At 43.6% G+C, this 24,416-nt stretch overlaps 1 protein-coding gene across 1 annotated transcript in view; it reads right to left on the reverse strand.

Moving 5' to 3' along the window:
- Positions 1 to 24,416, reverse strand: part of PKHD1 (PKHD1 ciliary IPT domain containing fibrocystin/polyductin) — a 245,082-nt gene that overhangs the window by 167,279 nt on the left and 53,387 nt on the right. Inside the window, exons 35-36 of the mRNA XM_033512946.1 lie at positions 17,207 to 17,427; positions 11,717 to 11,867 (exon numbers count right to left, since the gene is read on the reverse strand). Coding sequence (XP_033368837.1) covers positions 11,717 to 11,867; positions 17,207 to 17,427 — 372 coding nt within the window. The remainder of the gene's footprint in view (positions 1 to 11,716; positions 11,868 to 17,206; positions 17,428 to 24,416) is intronic.

Below are 24,416 nucleotides of genomic sequence, written 5' to 3' on the forward strand. Positions count from 1 at the left end.
CTTGTAGGGATTTCCCAGGCAAAGACTGAAAAGTGCTTGGAAGAGGGCAAACTCTGTGTGTGTAACCTACAGCTTGGTCTGTCCTATGCATAAAATACAGCAACCAGACAGCAAAGCCACGCAATCCAAGGACAGACACTGCTGCTGCCTTAATTGCATCCACATCTCCCCAGCCAAACGTCAGGGCCATTGATTATGAGTGACACAACCACCTACCCGGGGTAGGATCTGATGCAGAGCAACAGCATTCATAATTATCACTGCATCACAGGGATAATTGCAGGGGGAATGAGGTGTAAAGGGTTTGGCCAGCAGGAGAGGCACAGTCACTTCTCTAAGATGCATCACAGAATGGGAATGGTTTGGGTTGCAAGGGTCCTTAAAGTGCATCCTGTTCCTCCCCTTGCCATGGGCAGAGACACCTTCCACTATCCCAGGTTGCTCCAAGCCCCATCCAACCTGGCCTTGGTCACTTCCAGGGGTTGGACAGTGACAGATACTCTGAGAAACCTGTGCCTCATCACCCTTTAGTGAAGAATTTATTCACAGTATTTGATCTAAAAATATTTTTATCTTAAGGCGCAGGTTTAATTACCCCTTGTCCTATTACTCCATGCCTTTGTGAAAAGTCCCTCTCCAGCCTTCCTCTAAGCCCCCTTTGAGTCTTGAAAGAATCATTTCCTCTCAGGCTGTGCTACAGGGATGCAGCATTTGGGACTCCCAGCAGCCACCAAGACTGTCCTGCTCCTGGAGAAGCAAGCAGCAGCGTCTTGTGCTGGCATCTGACTTCTGCAACGGGGAAAATCCTTCACCTGCCCCTCAGGTAGGGAATCTCACCCTGCACAGCTGATATTTCAGTAATGTCAGCTTTTGGAGCAGCTCCTCCCAAGCTGCGAGCTTTCAGAGCCCGCTTCCAAACCCGGTGTCCTGCTCAGCTTTAGCACATCCACGACATGCTGCCCTCAGCCTATCTGCGTGCATTATCTGCCGCCCTAATGTATCGTGTGCTGAACCACAGCATCATTACAGGTAAGTGCTCAGGTTTAAATGCAAACATAATTGCATAATGTGGTACAGCCAGGAAGAATTATGCAGGAAATAGAGCCAGCTCCATCTGATAGCGCAATCTGACTGGAACGCCGGCCCTTCGCATCAAGCGTGCAGCCCAGATGGGGCAACCGAGAATAAAAATGCTTCGTGGTATCTTTATTGTCATCATCAAAAACACTTATCTGCCACAAAGGTAAAAAGGTGAAGATGGGGCTCACACAGGTCACAGAAGCAATAGGGTGTCAGCAGGTTTTTGGGGCTAGGAGGATGTCACACCCCAGCAGAGGCCACCTTTGCCCTGTCACTCCAAGCTGAATTTGCCGGATCCTAATGGGAATCTGAGCACTGAGTGGCGTTGAGAACACTGGGAATATCCATGACATTTTCCTGCAGTCAGGGGTGTCTCTTAAACTGTGATAAATTCAGATAAAGCCTCCCACCCTACTCTGCAAGGATCTGCACATAGAGGGGAGAACATTCCCAACACAAGACACCTTTGAAATGAGAACATGTCTGCAGCAGATAGGTACACTTTAATGCATTTATTTTATGTAGTGAAAATTACAACTGATTCTCGATGGAACAGAGCTTCCATCTACTTAATTTTAACTTTTTTCAGTAGTTTGAGCTCACAGTGGCACATGATAGATGATTTCAGGGGTGCAGACAGCCCCACAACAGAAGCCAGAAGGCAGCTGAAGTTAATTTAGTGCACTTTGAGCCACTTGCCCTGAATGACAATGCCTCCACTGAAGAGAGCATCACACATCTCATGGGACAGTAACCACTCTTGTCATTTCAGGAGATTTTAGCCCAAGCCTCATTCAAATCAGATAAGATGAGAGCCTATGGTGAGAGAGAACCTCTCCACCAACACACTGCCCTCTGAACTGAGAAGCCTTTGAGCTGAAAGCACAAACTGCTGCTGTTTGAGCTGTGAAGACATCCCTCTGTCTGTAACATGGCTGTAACAGCTCATCTTTGTTGGGGATGCAGATGCCCTGCAATAAACACACCATGGCCTTCACTCTCTGCCCCCCACGCACACGCTTGTCTGCCTGTTAATCATTTGGCAGGATGGAAAACCCAGGGTCCTTCTACCCAAGGATCCTGCTGGCACATCCTGACCCCAGTAACTGGATGCATTCAAGTGCTAAAGGATGCAATGTGTGCTGAGTAATATTCCAAGGATGAAGGTTTTGGAGAGAGTTGGGTACCATCCTAGTGCACACACACAAAAGGGGATGAAGGTAAAAGTGGAGATGCCAGCTATCACCACCTGGAGAAACTCACCCAGAATTGTTACCCATGATACCTGTATTCAAATCCTTCATGTACCTGACCACCCAGAAACTCCCTCTTCCAGACCTGAAATTGAACATTGCTTTGGGGCCACTCCAGTGACCAGCATCTTCAGTCCTTTCAACATGGAAAATCTCAATTTCTGCAACACTGTCTCGGCCATCTCAGCTTTGAAGGCACATTTTTTTTCTTGGTGGCTCCATCCTGTGACTCACTGTCGCCCTGAAAACTCAGCTTCTGAGCTTGCTGACATGGTTTTCTAAGGACTTTCCCAGGACAGTAACTGTAAACATAGATATGTGTACATTCTTTCTGTTACACGTCTTGTGATGGGCATCTCTCGTGGCCAGTGCAGTGGGAAAGTGTTATCCTGACCCTCCAATCCCTGGCTGTGGTCAGAAACCTATAAATCCTGGGAGGAAAAATAAACTCTGCTCTTTCTTTCCACCACACCTCGACCTGTGTCCTGCGTGATCTATTCATCTTCAGTGGTAACAACTCACCCCAGTAGAGCTCCCAAAAAGTCACTGCAGAACAACACTGCCTGTCCAACTTCTTCTGAACCAATTCATTTCAGAGAACCACGCAATCACAGACTGGTTTGGGCAAGAAAGACCTTAAAGACCATTTAGATTTAACTCTCTGGCAGAGGAAGGGACACCTTCCACTAGAGCAGGTTGCCCCAAGTCCCATTCAATCTGGTGTTGAACACTTCAAGGGATGGCCAAAGCTTCTCTAGGAACCTGTGCCAGGTTCTTCCCACCCACACAGGGAAGGATTTCTCCCAGATATCTTACCTAAATCTACCACAGAATGGTCTGTGCTGCCTCACTGTGCCTGCTCGCTGTGCCTGCCCTCCTGGGTTTGCTGGTGAGCTCAGGGAAAACTCCCCTCAACACTGAAATCAAAAATCACATCTTCTGCTCACCAAACACAGGTGAAGGCAGCAGGAAAAACTGCAAATAAAGGTGAATTAGAGAATGAAAGAGCAAGAGAGGTGTGTGTGGAAGAGGGAGCACCGTAACCCCTAAGTGGGTGAAGCTGAGCCTGACCCTTGATCAGAATCCCAGAGCCAGAGAAGATGTGTGAAAGCAGGAAAATAAACCAATAAGCAAAACAGCAATCTCTTTCCTCAATTTATTTGAGGAAGTTCAAATTTACCCAGCTCCTCTCAAACTGTCTTTGGCTAAAATCACCCCTAACGAGCTCTGACATTTGAAATTTAGCTGAATATGGGCTAACAGCTCCCAGCCCTCCACCACCCAGGGAGCTGACTGGGAATATTTTGTTAAAGTCATAAATGGGGCTAAACTGAGCTTTATTGAGAAGACCCAGCATTCAGGGGTGTTTGTGGCACCCACTTCACCTGACGCTTCCCTGCCCTGGCACGTCTGCTTTTCTTCACGGGGACCACAGAGCTCTCAGTCCCCTCCTCTCCTCCACAGTGTAATTATTTGCTGATTTTTACGAGGTCCCCTTACGATCCCTTAATGAAGTCCTTTGCTCTGCAGCAATTCAGGAGGACAGATTGGACACGAGGGGCTTCCACTTAGGGAGCTGCCAATCAGGGGGTGGTACCCAGCATTAGGGAGCAGTTGTTAAGCCAGTCTATCACCCGGCTATTACAGGCTCATCATGAAAACAGCTTGCTTTTACTGGCAACCACATCGAATTAACCCTTTCCTTAGAGACAGGGGGAAGCCTCGAGTAGATTCATTGCTGCAAAGAGCTCTGGTTTTCCCTCCTGCTACAGCAATTATTTAAGTTATTAACAAACATTCTCCGAACTGAAATCTTCCTACTTTAAATTTGTTTTTCCTCTGGTTGTACACCTAGATCACATTTTCAGTCTGTGCTAAACGTTGTGATAGCACCAACAGTAACAAAACCAGGGAAAAAAAACAAACTTTAAAAAAACCCTAAACAACAAATATTATTTGTCCTTTCTCTATTCCTCACTCTAAACTCTGTGCACAAAAGAAATCATGACACAAGATGATTTTCTCTCCATCACTACCAGCAGTTTGCTACAGGACCAAATTTTCAGACATTTTATCCTCAAGATTGATTTTTTTTTTTCTTTTCAAAGAAGTAAAACATAACTGTGTTCCCCTCCCATACACTTCTCACTTCTTGTGGATGGAGTGGGACACCTGATCTTGCCCTCATGGCAAGAGGACAGAGCAGGCACCAGAGTCAGAACTTCAGAGCTACATCCATGGCCCAGCCACATCAAGAATCCCCACAATGATCCCGCTCTGGCTGGGACTGTGCTGCTGAAACCTCCCAGATTTCAGTAGAAGGGTGACCACATCCCCAGTCCTTGCTGGGTGCTGAGCCAGATCTCAGAAATATTTGGGAAGGGGTTGTAAAAACACTGTGTTTTTACATCCAGCCCACAGTGCTGCTCTGTTTGGGACTGCGGAGAGGACACAAGTCAGAGGGTGATGCAGTCCTGTGCTAGTGACTCAAGGGACTGAAAGACCACATCTCTATCCCACATCCACATGAAGGACAAGACCATCAGACTTGTCAAGCCATGTTCCAATGCAGAACAAGCCTGGGCTAGGTGTGTCTCCAGGTTGCTCAGCCCTTTTCCCATCAAATTCAAGATGGGCAGCTGGAGAAGGCACAAGGCTTCCTCCAACTTCACACAGAGCCCAAGGCTGGACATCCCAGCACAGCCCCAGGCATCCAACATTCCCACCCCCTTCCCCCAGACTGAGACAAAGCCAACAGGGTTTTGAGACACCCTATTTGGTGGAAGAATCTACATCTTTCAAGGACCTTTCCAACCTAAACCATTCTGTGAGACCACATCCCACAGACGGAGAACCAAAGCTGTGGTTTCAAGCACAATCCTTTTCCCTCCAAAATGCTGAATTAGTCAATCAGAGTTTCTGCCATAATGAAACAGAAAAGTGGCAGCAACACTCTGTGCAAGCACCTGGGAGCAAGTGGAGGGGACACGAGCCCACAGTCACACAGGGAGCTTCCCCATATCCTTTTGACCTGTACTGGAGCCTTCCTTTTGTACAGGAAGGGAAATATTAGCTTTCTGTTCCCTGGAGCAACACTTCCAAAATGGCACTTTTCACTCCAAATCTGTTTCTCTTAAGGGTTGGGAGCAGGCATGAATGAAGGGGGGAAAAGGAAAACAGCTCTCATTAAATTATGCCATGTTCAGCTCTGATTTCACACAGGTTTGTTTAAATGCCTATAGAAAAGCTTTGAGGTGCTTTGGATTACAGGGGCTGGCATCTCATCCTGGGGATTGTGGCATTCCATCCTGGGACATCCTGGGGACAGCTCCCAATGACCTCTCAGTGCAGTCACTTGAGTGGTCAGGACAAGAGTTTTCCCTGGAAAGGCACTTACAGTTCAGGAAGTAATCTCCTCAGAGACATTAAAAAGATAGTGGGGTTGAATGTAAAAAAGAAATTTCACAATGTTGGGGGAAAAAGAGAAAGTTTCAGTTCAGGCTTTGATTTTTTATCTGACAGCAGGAGAGGAAAGAGTTAAACCTTAAATGGGGAAGCAAACAGTTAAAGGAAAATAAAACCACACCACAAGTACATCTCCTAAATTTCCCATTGCAGCCCAAGGCCGAAACCATTAAAAGAGAAAAAAAAAATAAAAAAGAAAAAGAAAGAAAAAAAAAGAAAGACAAAGAAAAACAGAGAAAAGAAGCGAAGCAATTTTGCTTATCCTCTCCTCACACACCTAGCAGCCCCTTTTTCCTATTATTTATTTATTTAGCTTCTCCTTCCAGAGCAAGGCCCTTATTTTCTCATTTAGTCCAACAGAGATTGTCCTCCTGGAATGACCTTTTTTTTTTTCCTTTCTCTCTCTCTCTCTCTCCTCCTCTCCTTCTTCCTCCCCCCTCCTCCCCACTGCCTCCAGGCCATTGCCCTCGTGCCAGTAACTAGATAACACACTCTATCAGAGATTTTTTAAAAAATCATTGCAAAGGCACTGGGGCTGATAGTGGCATCAATCCTTGCCTGACACGGGCTCGGGTCAACCATTTATCTCTTCACATTGCCTGTGGTTACTGGGGAGCCCATCTTGGTTCTCTACATCTTAACAACCTTGCAGATGGTACCTCTCTGCTCCAGCAGCCTCTGCACCCCAAGAATGGTTTTGTGGCTTTATTTTTATTAGGTTTTTTTATGGACTGTTCCGCTTCTTTTCTGTGAGGGTCTGGTGGGTTTTATCGCACTCCCCATCTCCTTCTGAAAATAACACTGGGACCAAGATATCAAGTTAAGAAAACAGAATTTGGAGATGCAAGGGTGGGCTTGCTGGGCTGCTTAAAGTGCATATTTATGAAAATACACACAAAATATTGTAGAAGAGTTTAATCTAGTCCTACTCTTGATGTCCTCTGTGTGACAGGGCTATTTTTGGCTGGTCACACTGCCAAAGGACCCAGAAACTCTACTCACAGCCCAAGACAACAAAGTCAGGTTCTATCAGGCTACTTGCTATTAAATCCTATGAAAATATTCCCAAACCTCAGCAAGTTGTGATCCCCATGGCCAGATAAAAGGTTCTGCTTTTGCACTCTCTAAATGGATACACAGGAATTAAATATCTTATTGTACCATAATTCTTCTTCAAGTGGAGAGATGAGCAGCTGTGTTTTTAACCCCCTCCAAACAAATTCCACATCAAACTGGAGCCTGCTCTGTTCCTTCCCCATCCCTGGCAGTGTCCAAGGCCAGGCTGGATGGGGCTTGGAGCAACCTGGTTTGCTGGAAGGTGTCCCTGTCCATGGCAGGGGAATTGGGACTTAGATGATCTTTTTAAGATCTTTTCCAATCCAATTCTGTGACTCTATGACCCCTACCCTGCCTAACTACTCTCAGCCTGCTGTAGTGGTTTTCCTCATGGACTCCCAAGGAGGAGCCCTTCACCCTGAAAAATGCACCCATCAAACATCCACACAGCATGAGGACAGCTCTAAAATGAGATTAAAAAAGAGCCACTTCCCATCACTAGTAACCCTCACAGATGGAGAACATGCTCATGGTTTGGCCCTGTCCGTGGCAGGGGGTTGGAATGAGATGATCTCTAGGGTCCCTTCCATCCCAAACCAATCTCTGACCTTGCATCAGTCCTGCTGTGAGTAATAAAAGAGCAGTCCTTTATGCCCAGAGTGCCCTGGGCTTCCAGAGACCCTTCCATGCTCCCTGAAAGGTTTTGCCAGCTTTGTAAATCACCAAACATCTCCACTGGTTGAAACCATCTCATTGCTTCCTTCACCTCCAAATACTTTGGCATCAAGAGAGGTGGTAAGTAGGGAAAAAAAAAAGGTTAAAGAAGAAGGAAAGGAATTATTCAAAATATCTGCAGAGGAATACAAGCGACTTGAAGAGCTAGTCCTGATTATATTAAATGGAAGTTGAACAGAAAGGATTTCTGAGGTGACTGTACATGTCTCAGACACAGCCTTTGTGGGGAGGTTTATAATCTTTCCTTTCATGAGAAGTGAACAAAGCAGTTATCCCTGTGTCAGCCACCAAGCTGAGAATTCACAGATCCCCAATTCTCTGAGCCACCCCTTAAATCTCAAGACCTTCCCTTAATGCCCTGTTAAAAACAAACTCAAGGCAGCTCAGCACACCCAGACGGAGCCATAATCCAGGATGGCATTTTTATCTGGCATATCTGGTTATCTTAGTAACCTCCTATCCCTCAGCAGGGACCCCTTGGGAGTTGGGTTGCAGGGAATTCACTGGGACACCAGCTCAGCTTCCCTAAGGCTGACTCAGTACGTGGCATCGGCCCTGTGCCAAATGTTCCATCACCCATGTGGGCCAGCAGAGGAGGAGGAGTGGGAGCAGGGAAGCGCTGCTCCAGCAGCATGTTTGCATCATGATTAGGTCTGGTCCAGCGATCCAGAATAATAATTGGAAGGCTCACTAAGCATAATGGGTTCAGAGCCATCCGAGCCTGGCCAAACCCTCCCATGAGCATCCCCACCTTGTGTTTTCGGGGGGTTCTGCACATCTCATCAGTGTCACCAGAGCTGACGTCTCATTATGCAGCCAAGGTGGAAGTGGACAGGTACTGAGTGAGCATTAGAACTTTTCCCTTTCATTATTTAATTCATATTTCCCCATTATCCAGTGTATTCTTGAAGCTGTGAACTAATTAAGTCCTGTGGGATACACAATCAGCGCTGGGGGTTTCTTTTCCCCTCCCTCTCTTTTCAGTAGTCTAAATTGCATTATATACTGAAATAAAAATAATTGTGCACCTCTTCTTAGATAATAACAGAGCAAGTTACAAACACTAATGATGCTGAATGCAACAGTGGGGCAGAAGCCTGCTGCTTACTTCTTGTGACCTAATTAAGTCATACAGGGCAAAATCATTCAAACACAAAGTGTGGCAAGAGCTTAAAACAGTTTCTAAAGAAAATCATAAAAAATATTCATAGGGGGGGTGGGGACAGGGGGACACAAACCAGACCCCAGGAAAAATCCAAGTTGAACTGAAATTTCATGAAATCTGCCATGAAAATCACAGATCTCGAGGTAGCACCTTGAAACTCCATGAAGTTCTGGGAGTCCTCTAGATTCAGATCTGAGCCTATCCCTGACTGTAACCATGCACCTGACTTTCCTGGAGATCCTTCTTTAGGATTCTGTGATTCATGCAAGCAACAGCTCAGAGACCAGAGCTGAAAGGACAAAAATTGAGTGATGGATTTTGCAGCACCTACCAGAAAATGCAGCTGTTTAAATAATAAAACTGATGAAAAAATACCCTAAAAAACGTATCATAGAATAATGGGCATATCACAGAAAATCCTGAGTTGCAGGGAATCCAAAAGGATCATCAAGGTCAACTCCTGGCTCTGCAGAGAACAACCCTAAGAGCCCAGATCTGTGCCTAAGAATGCTGTCCAAATGCTGTTTGAACTTTGGCAGGTTTGGTGATGTCACCATTTGTACCTCTCAGGCTCAATTTCCCAGTACCAACATTTTACCTTTTTTTATTCTGCTCTCCACCAAGTCTGTTGTCTCCTCTTGCCAGTGCCCATTCATTCCATGCCACAAGCCTCTGTCAGCCTTTCTACATTACATCTTTTCACTTCCAGCACCCTCCTGGAGATAATGCTGCTCCACCATCACCAGCAAATCACCTCTGAGCCAATCCTCCCACAGCACCCAGCTGGGCTGAGTTCTTGGCCTGCCTGGGCATCCTTCAGCTGGCAGCAGAGGAAGCAGAAAAACAGACCACTGAGCAGTGCAGCTGTGCAGAAAACAGGATCATGCCCCTTTTTTATGGAGTGCTTTGAGATCCTTGCATGAGCATGCAAGAGAAGTGCCAGATGTTATTATAAAGAGATGCAGCCCCATTACTTGCACACAGAGTTGTGCTGCCTGCTAATAGCACCATTATCCTAAGGCACGTGGTGCTATTAATGCATTTCACTGCTTAGTGCTGAACCTGGGGACCATTTTTTCCACTGGAAAGGTAAGGCCAGTTCACACGACATGATTTAAACCTCCACAGTGAAGCATGCATGCGCTGCACCAGGTCGTAAATCTTAACGGGGTGCTGTCAGCCAGAAAGGGACCAAAATTGAAGCCATTTATCTGAACTCCCCACCCATCCACCTCTGCTCACCCAAGCCAGTTTTGGGAAGAGGGATAAAATGATTCCGAGTGCCCACTGGGTTCATTAAGCAGCAGCAAATCCCAGCTCTAAAGTGCTGCTGTTTTCATCCTGCTCTGAATGAATTAGTTCATTCAGGACACTTAGGACTTCATTGCTTTTCCCTACTCTGAGCAGAAAAACCACAGCAGGGGCAAACCTCACAGCTTCTGCCTCCTCTTCCTCCCACCTGTGCCAAGACAACCTGTCATCCTGCTGCCACTGAGGCTGCAGGTCCTGTGACACAGCTCAGCTGCCCAGATCACCGACAGCAGCAGGGAACATCCCTCCAAGCTGCAGCCCAGCTCTGGGGCTCTAGAGATGTCCTCACCCCATTTGGGAAGGAAAACAGGAACGTTCCTGTAAGGAGGAGTTACCATTTGATCTCATATTTGCCTGGGCACTTCACTCCTGCAGTAACCAACCAGTAATTTTTGAGGGTTGTTGTTCTCCTTAGCTGGGCGTGTTTTAGGTACCGTAACTAACAAGACTGATGAGCAATGAACCTTAATAGGTAACATTCTACATCTGACATTCCTCCACAGACCAAGGACAGGCTTAACAGAAGCAAGGAATTGCAATTTAGGATACTCCACTGCAATAGTAATATTCATGTAAGGTAGTTCTGCAAGTATTCAGACTCCTAAATATAGAATGGATCAGATATATAAGACTAAAAATAGAATTCAACGGTAGAAATGCATCAAAATTACTCTGCCAGGACACTGCAGCAACTTTTTGGGGTGGCAAAGTAAATTTAAAGTCCTTAAACACAGGAAATCTCTTCACAGATAGAGTTAAAAATTACTGTGGTAGCTTTAACATTGATGCTGAGCAAATGAATTTCATTTTCCTAAATATGCTAAATGATTGTGTGAAAATTTTATTTAATAGATTAAAAATAGAATTTGATTTTTTATCCTAAGTCAGGTGTGTTACAATCCCCACTCACACATCCCTGTATTCAGGAGGTCTCCACCACATCTCAGGAGCTGCTCCTTTAGGAAAGCATAGTGAAAAAGGGAAAATTTGTGTTCAAAAAAATATCCAGCCCCTCTAAATTTCTTCTTACAGGAGGCTAAACACCCCCTCTGCAAAACTGTGAGGGATCTAACAGGATATTGCAGGTTAGCAGTGACACTTTCACGTATCAAGTCTTAAAATTTATGGTGCCTCAGAATTATGGTTTTTTTTGTCATGAACTCTTGGCATAACTCTTCTTTTCTTGCTATACCCATGGATAGCACTGGGAAGACTGTCCCATTTTCCTTCAGCTGCTGAAAAGCAGCAAAAATCAAATGTAACCAGGGCTGCACTGAGTGCTAAGTCTCTGCCAGAGAGCTGAAACTGTACCTCATGGCTAAGATTTCTGCTCAATAGAAAAGAACATTTTTAGAACAGAATTGAATTTATATTAAAAAAAAGAGAGAGAGTGTTAAAAGATATATACATTGCTCAGAAAATAAGGTAAAGTTCATTTATGTCTCATAAAATACATGATTAGCCATAGTTAACCATTAATTCAGCTGTGCTGCATTAGAACTGCTATTCAAAGTTGGAAAGCATTTAATATTATATATTGCTGCTGCTCAGCCTAAATTGTTTTTTTTCTTGCCCCCCTTTAAATGTACACAATATTACAAATTTAATTTTAAGCTGTTTGAATCAGTCTGTAAAAAAGATTTGATTATACCTGAGTGTTCTGGCCCCAGTTTTTCCATATCTCAGTAATCTTGGCAGTAATTGGCTGATTAGCTCCCTCACACTCCATCTCTGCCTCAGTTTCCATGGTAATGTTACAGGAGCTATTATAGATGAGAACTTCATCTCTTTCCACTTTAGGGCTGAAACGAGAAGGGAGGTTAAATGGGGTGTCATCAATCTTAATGAAATGCAATTATTTTTACTCTTATTAATCATTGCAAGCCATTAGCTTGTGGCAACTCCTGGCCACCATTTGTCAAACTTTGCAAATTTCGGTAATTTTGTTTCCATTCTTTTATTGTTTATTTGCTTTTCCCCCCTTTATCTGCACACACTCAGGATGAAAATACATGCAGTAAATATCTCTCAGTGATGCTTTTCTCCTTCCCCAAACCATCACAAACAGGAACAAGTGCCATTCTAGGACCAAGGCAGGCAGACAAGCTCAGACAGCAGGGAGGGAATCAGCAGTGTTGGGAGCAAAGATGGACTCCTACAAGGAGTAGGGTTTGTTTGTGTCTCCCCCCTCCCCATCTTACTCACACTTAGCAATGGGGAATGAATAACTTGCAGCTCCCCTAGGGCAAGGGGAGAAATTGGAAAAACCACACAACTGGCTAACTGGTCCCTAATTCCAACTGTGAAAAAATGAGCTCATTTAGGGGTTCCAATTCCTGCTACCCAGCTGATTGCAGTGATGCTTTGTTGCTAACATTGGAACATTAACTTAGTAAATTAATTAAACTTACTTAACAGCCCAGACTAAGCAGATTCGATATATGTGCCAGTTATACCAGCAGACATTTGCTCTAAAGCCTCCCCTTGCATAGGGGGAAGAAGTAATAGAAAACATGGTGGGAGAGAAACATCTTTTTTCCTTGGTTTTGCTGCTGACAGTTGCTGATTTTGGTGGTGTTTCATTGTGGGGAGCTGTAGGATTCAACATATGGTTTAGTGGTGAGCAAAGCGTGGTGCAGGGTTAATGGCTGGACTTGATCCCAGAGGTCTTCTCCAACCTAATTGATTCTGTGGCTCTTGGCCATTGCTACTTCTTCCTCTCCTCCCCATCCCACCATCAGATTCACACAGGCAAGTTGTAGGAAAGTGAGGAGAAAGGAATTTACAGCACCACCAACACAGCCCAGAAATTACACAGCTTTTCTGAATAGCTGAGAAAGGACAGAGTTCACAGCATGATTTACTTAATAAAGCACAGGATCAGATAGGCAGGATCAGGATTTTAAGAGGTCTTCAGGCTCCTGAAAATCCTGTGCAACAGGATTTTGGTAAAGTGTCTTTGGGGTTAGAATCCCAGAATGGTTTGGACTGTAAGGACTTTAAATAACACCCAGAGCCACCCCCTGCCATGGGCAGGGACACCTTCCACTATCCCAGGCTGCTCCAAGACCTCTCCAACCTGGCCTGGGACACTGCCAGGGATCCAGGGGCAGCCACAGCTTCTCTGGGCACCCTGTGCCAGGGCCTCACCACCCTCACAGGGAAGACTTTTTTTCTAATAACTCAAAAAATCTACCTTCTGTCAGTTTGAAGCTGTTCCCCTATCACTCCAGATACTTGCCCAAAGTCCCTCTCCAAATCTCATAGAATCTCTTAAGGCACTGAAAGGTTTTCTAAGTTCTCCCTGTAGTCTCCTCTTCTCCAGGCTGAACAATCCAAATTTTCCCAGCCTTTCCACATAGCTGAGCTGTTCCATCCCCCTGATCATCATCCTGCTTCCTCTGGACTTGCTCCAACATCTCCACATCCTTCCTGTGCTGGGGACCCCAAAGCTGGACACTGTTCCAGGTGGGGTCTCATGAGAGTGGGGTAGAGGGGGTGAAGCACCTCCCTTGCCCAAAGCTCTCCTAGAACTGACCCAAGTGGAAAGCCAGGACTCAGAGCTTTGTTGGGAGGGTGATCACCAGAGTGGTTTGATGACCCTGAAGATTTAAAACCTCTCTGCTGGATGCAGCAGCTCACTCTGCAAACAAAGCCCTGCTCTGACCTGCATTTAGGGACTGTTTGTTTTGCTGCCCTTTTTCAGGGTCAAACTAAAGAAATCAGCCACATTAAAAATCACAGAAATACTATAAATAAATAAATAAATAAATAAATAAATAAATAAATAAATAAATAAATAAATAAGCCTTTGCAAGTTGCTGAACTCTTTTAACAGCAAATTTTTATTTTTATATTTGAATGAACTTTTCCCTCTCCTGTATTGATAATCAAAAGCCAACCTTGGGGAACTGCTTGCTTTCGATAGCAGCACTTTGAGAATTAATCTTGTTCTGTACAATAATTCAGTGGACTGAGCTATCTTTCAAGACTGCAGAGTGCTTTTCAAAGCTCCAAGAAAATAACTGCATCTTTTAAATAACCAACAGTTTGAAAGGCAGAAGGAGGTGGTGGTCAGCTAGATGCAGGTCATGGACACAATTTGCTAAATATTCAGTTCAGTACAAGGACCTTTGAGTGGTTTTCACAGGTTTTTTTTTGCAAAAAGTAAATTAGCTTTGGTTTTCAGAAGAGCCAGTTCCTTTCTGTCCCCATGCAAGCACATTCTGAAACACTGCTAAAGAATTTCAATGTTTAAAGGTAGTGCAAGAAAAGGAATGAATTATTAAATGGAATTCAGGAGTGTATCTTGATACAAGTGTTGTTAATGGCAAAACTTACAATTCATTTAAGGAATATGTTTTATGCTTTTGCCATTATGAGCTGATAAAGGATGGGCTGTGCTGCAGATTATGTAAATAAAATATTTATTTAAACCACTGAAAAGCACTGATCCAGGTGGCTGCCCCAGCCCTGGAGTGCTCAAGGCCAGGTTGGATGGGACTTGCAGCAACCTGGGGTAGTGGAAGGTGTCCCTGCCATGGCAGGGGGTGGAATGAGGTGAGATTTAAGGTCCTTTCAAACCCAAACTATTCTGTGATTCTATAAAATTAGTAAGAAAAACAGGACAGATCCAATGTGCACCTAAGCCAGGAGTTACTGCAGTGTTTTTTTCCCCGTCCTGTCTTAACTCTTGTGTATTTGCACAGAACTAAAATTTAATTATTAATTAAAGCAATCAATATGTATTTCAATAATTCTCAAAATAGTTATTTTCTGGTGGAAACATTTACATTTTCAAAGATTTCTCTGCCAATTCCATTAATACTTTAAAATTAAAAATTTTCGTAAAATGAAATGTGGAAAACAGTTTTCAGAAGTTCTGAAATAAGTTACTTACAAACCTCTTAATTTTTTCCTTTTATTTCTTCTCAGATTTCTCAATTCAGGAAACTTTTTTGAAAACAAACAATATTTTCCCCTACTTCCCTTTACAAGAAGCAACCTTCCTTTTAATTTAGAAATAAACTCACTAGAAAAAAAGATCAGTCCAAGTTTTAATTTTTGACTAAAAGGCAAGCATGAGCACAACTGGGTGAAAAGTTAAGGCAATAAAAAAGACATTGAAGAAGTCAGAAAAATGGGAAAATAGTAGGTAAAAAATGTTGATTGATTTGATGCAGAAATCTTTCCCTGATAAGATTCCCAGGAGGAATAATGAACCCTGTCTCTGGGGCATTCACAGTTAAACTGGACTAAAAACCACAGTGAAAACAATAAGGAAACAGTCAGTAAAAGGACTTTGTGACTTTCTTCACAGTGGCAGCCCAAACCAAGAAGAGGAAAAAGAAAAAAGTAATCACAGTTTTATAGTAGTAGTAGTAGTAGTAGCAGTAGTAGCAGTATGTCATTGAAGATGCATTTTTTTATCAGTGAAGAGCTGAGCACAATTTGGATACTCAGGGAAAAAGAAGCATGAAAGAAACACACATGGGGTTGTCCTCTCCCTCTCAAGTTTGTTGGTTTTCTGGATTTGAGTTATACTGATGTGAGGAAAAGCAAAGCAAAGTTTAACCAGACAAGGCAAGACTCCTGGAGTTTCTTGATTTGAAACAAGTCATTCTGGGAGCAGCAGAACTGATTAAATTAGTTTAATTTAATTTAATTAGTAATTATTTCTCTTTTCACTCAAAAACTGGGAAGAATTTTCTTAAAAAGTCTAGGCCTGATGAAATCTAGATCAAATTAAAAATACTGATGAGGAAGAAGTGACACACCCACAGAGAGGTATTGCAACTGTATTAACTTTTTTTTTTTTAATTAATTTTAGTTGGAAAATTCTATTTTTTATATTTTTTTACAAGTTTAAAAAATTGTGCAATTCACGTCTTGTTGTCTTTGTACAGTAAATGCCAGCTGGGAATTTTCCCCCCTCCTCAATTCAGGGTATCCAGAACTCTCTCTGGTGAATCAACACCGGGTATGATGTAAGGATCGGGTCAGGATGAGGATCAAATCTGCAACCCCATCAAATCTGAAATACCTGGGCTGTGGCAAGATGCAGCAGCCAGAAGAGGGTTCACCACATACAGCAGATCATGGGAAATGCATATCTATGCTATTCTGATTCCCTATTTATTAAATAACTGCTGAAAAGTTTTGTTCAAGCTGTTCCAGGATCCAAGGGGGAGTTGTAAGAAGCCTGGAGAGGAGCTTTTCACAAGGGCATGGAGTGATGGGATGAGGGGGAGTGACTCCAAATTGAAGGAGGGGAGATTTTGATTAGAGATTAGGAAGAAATTCTTCCCTGTGAGGGTGGTGAGGCCCTGGCACAGGGATATCAGATGATTCCCTGTGCCCAGGGATGGTGTGGCTGCCCCTGGATCCCTGGAAGTGTCCAAGGCCAGGCTGGAGAGGGTTGGGAGCAGCCTGGGATAGTGGGAGGTGTCCCTGCCCATGGGGTTGGAACAAGATAACATTTAAATCTCTTCCAGACAAAATCCTTCAATTATTCACCTGTTTATTCCTTAACTCAGACATCCCTCTTACCCCTAGAAGTAAATGCTCTGCAGGAATAAATCCTCACTTCTCCATCAAAGACAACAGTTCCAAGTTACAATCCTGGACAGCTTGACCATGGATTTACAAAGCGTAGGGAACCCTTGCACACCCTGTTGAATTCTCTCCTTTTTACTCGTGAATATGTTTGGAGAAAGGCAGAGGGGGGAAAAGGAGAAGAAAAAAATAAAAAAACTTCTGCTTTTCATAATGCTTAATCTTTTTTCCCATTGGCATCCACCAGATGTTGCTTAGGATCAGAAGATAAATATTAAAACCTAAGAAGGAACAAAGCAGGCTGTTTGCAAGATGGATTTTCTGATGTCTCTCAAACACTTTCAAAAGGCAGGAGGGAAGGAGGGGGAACTGGAGATGCTTTGATAGGCACAGGAAATGAATTCCACAACCCAGCGGAGCTCTCTAGTGGTCTCAAGGCTAAACTGCTCTAGTGGCATCAGTGTGAGGATTAAGGATTTGTTCCTTCAGCCCATCATTTGGAACAGCTCTGCAAAAGGTGGGAAACCACGGGGGGGTGTTATTTGTGGATGGACCCGCTGGGCTGATGGAGAGACACGGCACTAACCTGGCAAAGAGTCCAGCGAAACGCCCCTGGGGCCGCCTGTCCCCGCAGATGTAGAGGTAGGACACAGATCTTCTCTGCTGGGAGGTGCCCACCGCCACTCGGATGTCACACTCAATGAAGGTGGCTCTGTCCTCTTGGCAGCTGGCAGAAGAATGTGTCAGGCCACAGAGCATGGCCAAAGAGGCTGCAAGACAGGTGATGAAAAAATAACCCAAAGCAGCCTAAACACCAGTGACATTGAGCATGCTTTAAGTACTGAGAGGTGCCATTGCAGGAGGTGTCCCTGCCCATGGAGCTGAATGAACTGTAAGGTCCTTTCCAGCCCAAACCATTCCAGGATCCTTTGGCTCCTGGTGTGCATCCAGCCTCCTTTTAGGTGCATCCTTTTTGAGGACAATTAGGTGTCCTTGCAGCTCCTTCAGCCCCACTTGCTTTGTGTGAGCAAAACGTAACCTCCTCTGTGCCCTGAGCACCAGGATGGTCTTTGGGATCAAACTGCTCTGTCCAGAAGGAGATGACATTAGGGATTAAATACAAGCATGGACATTTCTTCTGGGAGAGATAGAACATGGTTTACAGTTCAAGAATATGGCAGAAATTTTTTTTCCAAGGAGATGTGACAACACATATCAGAAGTCTGAAATCCAGAAACAGTTTCTGAGGAAACTTTGACACAGCTTGGAGGGCTCCTGGGGAGCTGGTGGGAACTGGGATCTCCCACCTTACTTTATAGCTGAGTATGACTTGAGATGTGGTCCAAGTTTGCCTCCATGGATGAGATAAAAATTGCAGTGGGAGCTGCTGTTTCGAGGTTTATTTAAAGGACAAGTGGTGTGAACACCTGGGAGAATTTTTTCCATGCAAAGGGTTGCTCAGCACTGGAATGCAATGCCCTGGGAAGTGTTCAGGAAAGGCCTGGACATGTCACTCAGTGCTCTGGGCTGGGTGACCAGGCAGGGGTCAGTCAGAGCTTGGACTCCATGGCCTCCGAGGCTTTTTACCAACCTAAGTGATTCAGTGTGACTCTGTGGGAAGAAATTAGATTTTCTTATTCTAAATCCAGAGAAAATATGCTAAAAAAGAAGTATTATGAACTGTCACTGAAGTTCAGATTCACTGAAATATTTGGGTTTAACAGTTTTAGAAAGGAGTCCTTTAAGCATTAAATCATGACAGACATTAAATCTGTTTCTCTCAAAGCTCTGACTTTGGGAGAATATTCATTAATCCTGAACTAACCAAATAGTTGTAATGAACTCCTGAAAAGGTCTGTGGACAGTATAACACACTGCACTGTAGCACACAAGAGGAGTCCTTAAGCATCAGAAATCAAATCAATGGGAATTTATCAAGAAAGGTTTTTTTTCTATTTGCTTTTGTAAGTTCCAATTTGTTCAAAAGGTACCTTGTTTGCTGGAGAAGTGTCATTGTCAATGAATACCTTGTCTCCTAAGCAATCCTAAAAAAAATGGGGTTTGAAACTGAAAAAATATAAAAATGTTCTATTTCCTATATTAAAATATTAAGCACAATTTGTTAAAACTTATTATTTCATATGGGCTACTTCTGAAGAGTTTATAACTCTTTAATATTTCAGGTATTTTTGAAATATTAAAACCTATCAGTTCATCTGCTCTGAACTTTAGAAAGAGAGTTTATCTCTGTTTTTCTTCTCTGGATTTAGAATGAGAGAGTAAAGTTACCCACATGCTTCACAAATTTTGCAATATGCTAAGCCCTTCCTTCCCAAAATCCAAGGGGAATTTTCTTGCTTGGCATCCAAACAGAGCCAAATAAAATCCCTGCCTTGAAAACCTACATCTAACACAAGTAATAGGCAGAGAAACCTTAAAGAATGATAGCTAAATTTTGTTATTATTGTCCATAAATTCTGTCTAGAGCTACTTTAGGTATTCTGTGACTACAACAAAAGCCTTATGTCTTTTCTGATATTCCAAGGACATCTTAGACATCATTAAATATCTGTGTTTTGACAAACAAATAGCATCCAAGAGGACTAAATGCTGCAAAGATCTTGCATTTGTAACAACCCACAGCAGAACCAATTCATTACAGAAGGGCTTTGGTTTTCTTTGTGGTCTTGAAAAGAGCCTGGCAGGGTTTCCTATGTGGAAAACCACTTGAACTCTATTTTGGGATGAATGTTGGAAATTACTCACAGGATCTCAGGTCTGCTTTCCTCCACATTTTGCTGCTGTCAAGGAACTCGCCTGGCTCATGTAGGTCACCAGAAGGTGTTTCCCACACAGCCCTGAGAGCTCAGCACAAAGAACAGTCTGGCACTTTTTAAACAACCCCAAAATGTGGAAATTGGGCATTTCTGCTGTGCTCCAGTGCCCTCATCCCAAAGTTATCATGCCAGTAGGAACAGGAGGCCTTGCATCCTACCAACAGCTGAAATAATATTTAACTCAAACCAGGAAAACAAAGGTATTAATTTATATAACCTAAGTTTTAGAATATGGCTACAAAGGACTGCCAAGAGGTCAGAGGAAACAAAATCCAAGCAAACCCTACTTAATCTGTACACCCCAGAATCAAACTTAGAACTGCTTTCTCTCTCTCAGGTGGAAGGAAGGAAAAATCTCACCTCCCCACTCCACATCTCCAGTCCATAGGATGGAGATATCACTTTTAGAGGAGATGTTCTTTTCCCATTCCTTCCTTGGGTCCCTAAGGTACTCCTATTTCCCTCCTCCCAGAGGTTTAATATCTTTATTCATTTAGGAGGACATCTTGGCCTTTCCCTTCCCATTCCTCTGACCATGAAACACAAATTGGTATTGTTGGTGCCATTATCTCCTACCACAACAGCGGCAAAAAAAATACCAACTAAAGATTTCAACACACTTTTGGCACATCCTAAAAGGAAATTCTGGCTGTTCTGGGGCACAATTCTTCTCCCTGCTTAATTGGTTAGTGTTCAAACCCCAGAACGAAGCTGCTTTAGGCTTTATCCTCATGATAAAGATCAAACCTGCAATCCCAAGCTGGGATGAATGCACTCAGCTCATTACAGCTTCTCTTTTGAGATCAGACACTACGGCAGCCAAATCTCTGTGTGGTGGCAATGGCTTAGGGACTGACTACCCCCAGCCCTGGCTTTGAGGGATACTCTGGCTTAATCCAGGATATCAGGATGCTCAGCACAAGGGCTTTGTTCTGGGTCACTGTTTAATAACAACTGCTGGACATGTGATGAGGCTCAAACCTGCAGGAGGCTCCAAGGGCAGCTCTGGATTGATTGAAGAACTGCCCAAGGAGTCCCAGTGCCAAAACTCACATCCCTGGTTATCCACCCCTCACAAAATGGACTGTGGAGCATCAAGATGTGCTTAGCACGGAAGACAAAGAATTTTAAAAACAAAGTTAATAAAAGGGGGAGGAGAAGGAGACCTTTCAAGGTCATGGAGTCCAACCTCTGCCTGTGAAGAATTGTTCCCTGTGAGAAATTCATTTCACACAGACAGGTTTCAGAAGTCCCAAGAGATGCTTTTCAAACATCTATTCTACTGCCTGATAGATCTCACTGTCAGAACATTCCTGCCATGTAATTAATATGCTTTATTTCCCCCTCTAAAATTCATTTCTGGATTTGAAAGGTAGAAGGAACCATTTTGATCCCTTGGTTTGGTCTCCACAATAAACATCAGAGGCCCTGGTTTCTACTGAGGTCCCAATTGCCACAACACCACAGCAGACCCTCCTTTTATCTTCTGCATCTAGTCATACAAATCCCCAGATTTCCCTGGCTCTAGTCCCCATTGTCCTGGCTCAGTGGATCTGCTTGTTCAAAACAAAACTCATTTCTCCCTCTCCTCTTGCCCCATTCAAAGAGCTTCATCGAACCACATATCCTTTTTAAAGCAGTCTCATTTCTAGGCTCTAATCTAAATCCTCTGCCCTAAACATCCACTTTTACCAGTGGAGTCTGGTTAAGGGCAGGGCCAGCACCCTCCAACAAAGATCCCAAGAACTGTTACATCAAACATCTAAAGTCAAACCTGTTATTCCAAGCATGCTGATGCAACCAGGAAAGTCAGGCTCAGCTTTTACCTCTTAATCAATTCACCTCCTTTTAAAGGTGCCTTCCTTATCTTCACTGTAATGAAAACAAGAAATCTCAGGGACAGGCTTACTGGCAAAACTATATGTGGTATTTACCCTAATATCACCTTAAAGGAATAATCAGTTATTTCCTCACCTGTCTCAAGCTTCCTACCAGTTTTCTCATCTTTCACAGGAGCACAACTCAGTCCCACAAACACTAACCAGGTGTTCTGTAAATTTTACCTGAGTTGAACAGAATCTACAACTGCATTTTCACTCCTGCAGTGGCACAAGCAACAAAGCAAGAACCAGAGAAGGGGAGAACTTTCAGAATAATTCATATTCATAGAATAATTTTGTTCGGAAAAGCCTTCTAAGATTGAGCCCAACCATTCCCCCAGCACTGCCAAACCCACCACTAAATCATGTCCCCAAGTGCCACATCTACATGGCTTTTGAACCCTTCTAGGCATGGTGATCAAGCCAGTTATATCTTTAGCTTTAAAGACTCATGGGTTAGTCTGGACATTTTCTTTTGGTTTTGTTTTTCCTTGAAGGCAGTGAGGTTTCGTTAATTTTATTTAATTTTGTTAATTTTTTTTTTTAAGCTTTAAGGCTGAAAATCAAATTTTAGCTCTGTTCTGATTTGATTTTTGTGCATCTTGCAAAAGACAACAGTTTTCATAAAGAGGTTTTGTCCTGCATTCCCATTCCTTGTGCTCTGGCTTGAGCATATCTCAGTAACATGCCCAGCTCTTGCCAGCGATCAAACCAAAACCTGGCAGTGACCCTGCTCAACGCCTGTTCCTAAGGAAAGCCCCATGGGGAAAGCTTATGGATGGATCCTGCTGAGCCTGGCAAGTCCTCATCTCTTAGAAAACTTCCTGCTCAAAGGGAAAGAAGGAAAGAAGTCACATTTCCTACCTGCAGAGCCTTGCCCTATGGATTGGATCACATGAGAGAGCCACATGGACTGGTTGGGGATTCCCACGTGGACATCTCTAATCTCAAGCAAGCCAGACACAACATGACCCAGCACTGAGCCCTGGGGCAGCTGCTGCCACCTGACATCCCACGGTGCCAGAGGAGAGAGGGTTCTGCTCCACAGCCCTCAGTAACAGGAGAAATGCAGCTTCAACTCCACATCAGCCAGTTCAGTGAGCTGAGCTGGGAAAGGTCAGACAAATACCCAGCTTGGACACAAGAGAGGGGTCTGGGGCACCACAGACCTCCCCTTCCCTTTCCTTCACAGTCCTGAATCCCTGCAGTGTCTTTGCCACCCACTTGGACCAGGCAGTGCCAGAAAGGTCTGAGCACTGGATGTGCCAGCACCAAGTGCCACGATGTAAACCATGAGGTGAGACTGGAGTTACTGCACTTAAAGCACCCTAAATTTGGTGAGGGGCAGGTTTAAAACCTTAAATATAAAAAAAAAAAGGTCATTAAACATTAGGTGGAAGAGTATCTGGAAAGCATCTTGCTCTGTATACAGACTCAGCCATGCCAGATGTAGATGTGCACTACCTGAATACAACTGTCCCAAGGAGCACAGAGAGCCTGACAAACACAGATCTGAGCAGCCTGCAAAAGGATTTTTATTTTTTATAGAACAGAAATAAATAAATAAATAAATTTGTAAATATTCAATTAACAAATATTTTGCAACTCGACTGGTGAAGCTGTCAAGGCTTCAAAACCCGGGGCAGGAGATAGATGGTGAGGCAACTCCTCCTTTGCATTTCCTCTCCAGATACACAGGCAGCGATCAGCATTCATTTGCTGACATCTACTGACAGGATTGAGCATCGTGGTCCTGCCAGTAAGATTGTTTTCCCCAGGCTCCCTCTGCCACCAACCACTCAGTGAGTTCTGAACACAGTTTGTATCTATGGGATTAAATTTTAGCATGCTATTCTCCCTGCAATAACCAGGGTGCCCTATTTTGTCCTTTATTTTGTTTTTTCCAGCACTCCAGCACCATGTATTTTTCTGTTTAAAATAATCAGAAGTTTTGTGGGCTGTACCTGGGCCTTGTTTAAAATAAAGAAAACAGAGCTCTTTATGTCTTCTTGGTGTCTCTTTTTGAGTGCTGGTGGTTGGGTTTAAAGCCCCATTTTTTTCTCCCATTTTTCTTTGTATTCCTCATGGCACTGTGGGTGGAACTACAGGATCTTTAAGGTTCCTTCAACCCAAATCTTTCTAGGATTCTTTGAAAGGAACTGTTCAAAATGACAGGAGTAAATTTAGAATTTGGGAATAAGTGAGGCTGAAAAGAACAGCTGGATGCTTCTTGTCCCAGCCCTTGCTCAAAAGAATGTTAAATTTCACATTGGGGTGGTTTCATGGCAAATTATTTATTCAACTTCTATTTTGGAGGATATTCCACACACCTTTGAAATAAAACTCTGTAAATTTACCCTGATGGACACTCCAACCTGTCACCTGTCTTTCACATCCACAAAGAATAAGAGGTCATGGATCCCTGGTCACAATTCTGATCAGCCTCAGAACAGCAAATATTTCTGCAGACCTCCAGATGTTCTCCAACTTCAGAGCTATGAAGGGCCTGAAATGTTAAGCTTCCAAGCTTAATGTTAAATGAAATTAAATGTTAATCTTCCAAGCTGGAATCCCTGAATCACAGCAGCATTTAGGTTGGAAAAGATCTCCAAGACTGCAGAGTCCAAGCTTTGACTGATCCTCATCTTGTCACCCAGACCAGAGCACTGAGTGCCACATCCAGTCATTCCCTGGGCAACTCCAGGGATGGAGACTCCACCAAGGAGTCAAGCACCAAGGTGAATACTCCATGTTTAGAATTTGGTGCATGGCTCAGAGGTGAGACTTAAAATTCTTAAATTCTGCCTTTTGCAGATCTGAGAAGACTAATTCTGAGCCTTCAGTAGGAAAAAGAGGAAACATAATTTGTCCCAGGAAATGCTCATTTTGAAGAGCTAGCTCTAAAATTCAGGCAGGGTTATTTCTCTCTTTTAGAGACATGGAGATCATCATGTCTCTCCCAGTTAAGGAATATGGATGCTAAATTCTGACAGTGCCTGTACATATTACAGGCCGTACAGCTTCTCAGGCTGGTCCTGAGAAAATAGTCTGGGAAAGACATAAGAAAGAATTAAAACAA

This window comes from Parus major, chromosome 3 (genome assembly GCF_001522545.3).
Source record: "Parus major isolate Abel chromosome 3, Parus_major1.1, whole genome shotgun sequence".
Taxonomy (NCBI): domain Eukaryota; kingdom Metazoa; phylum Chordata; class Aves; order Passeriformes; family Paridae; genus Parus; species Parus major.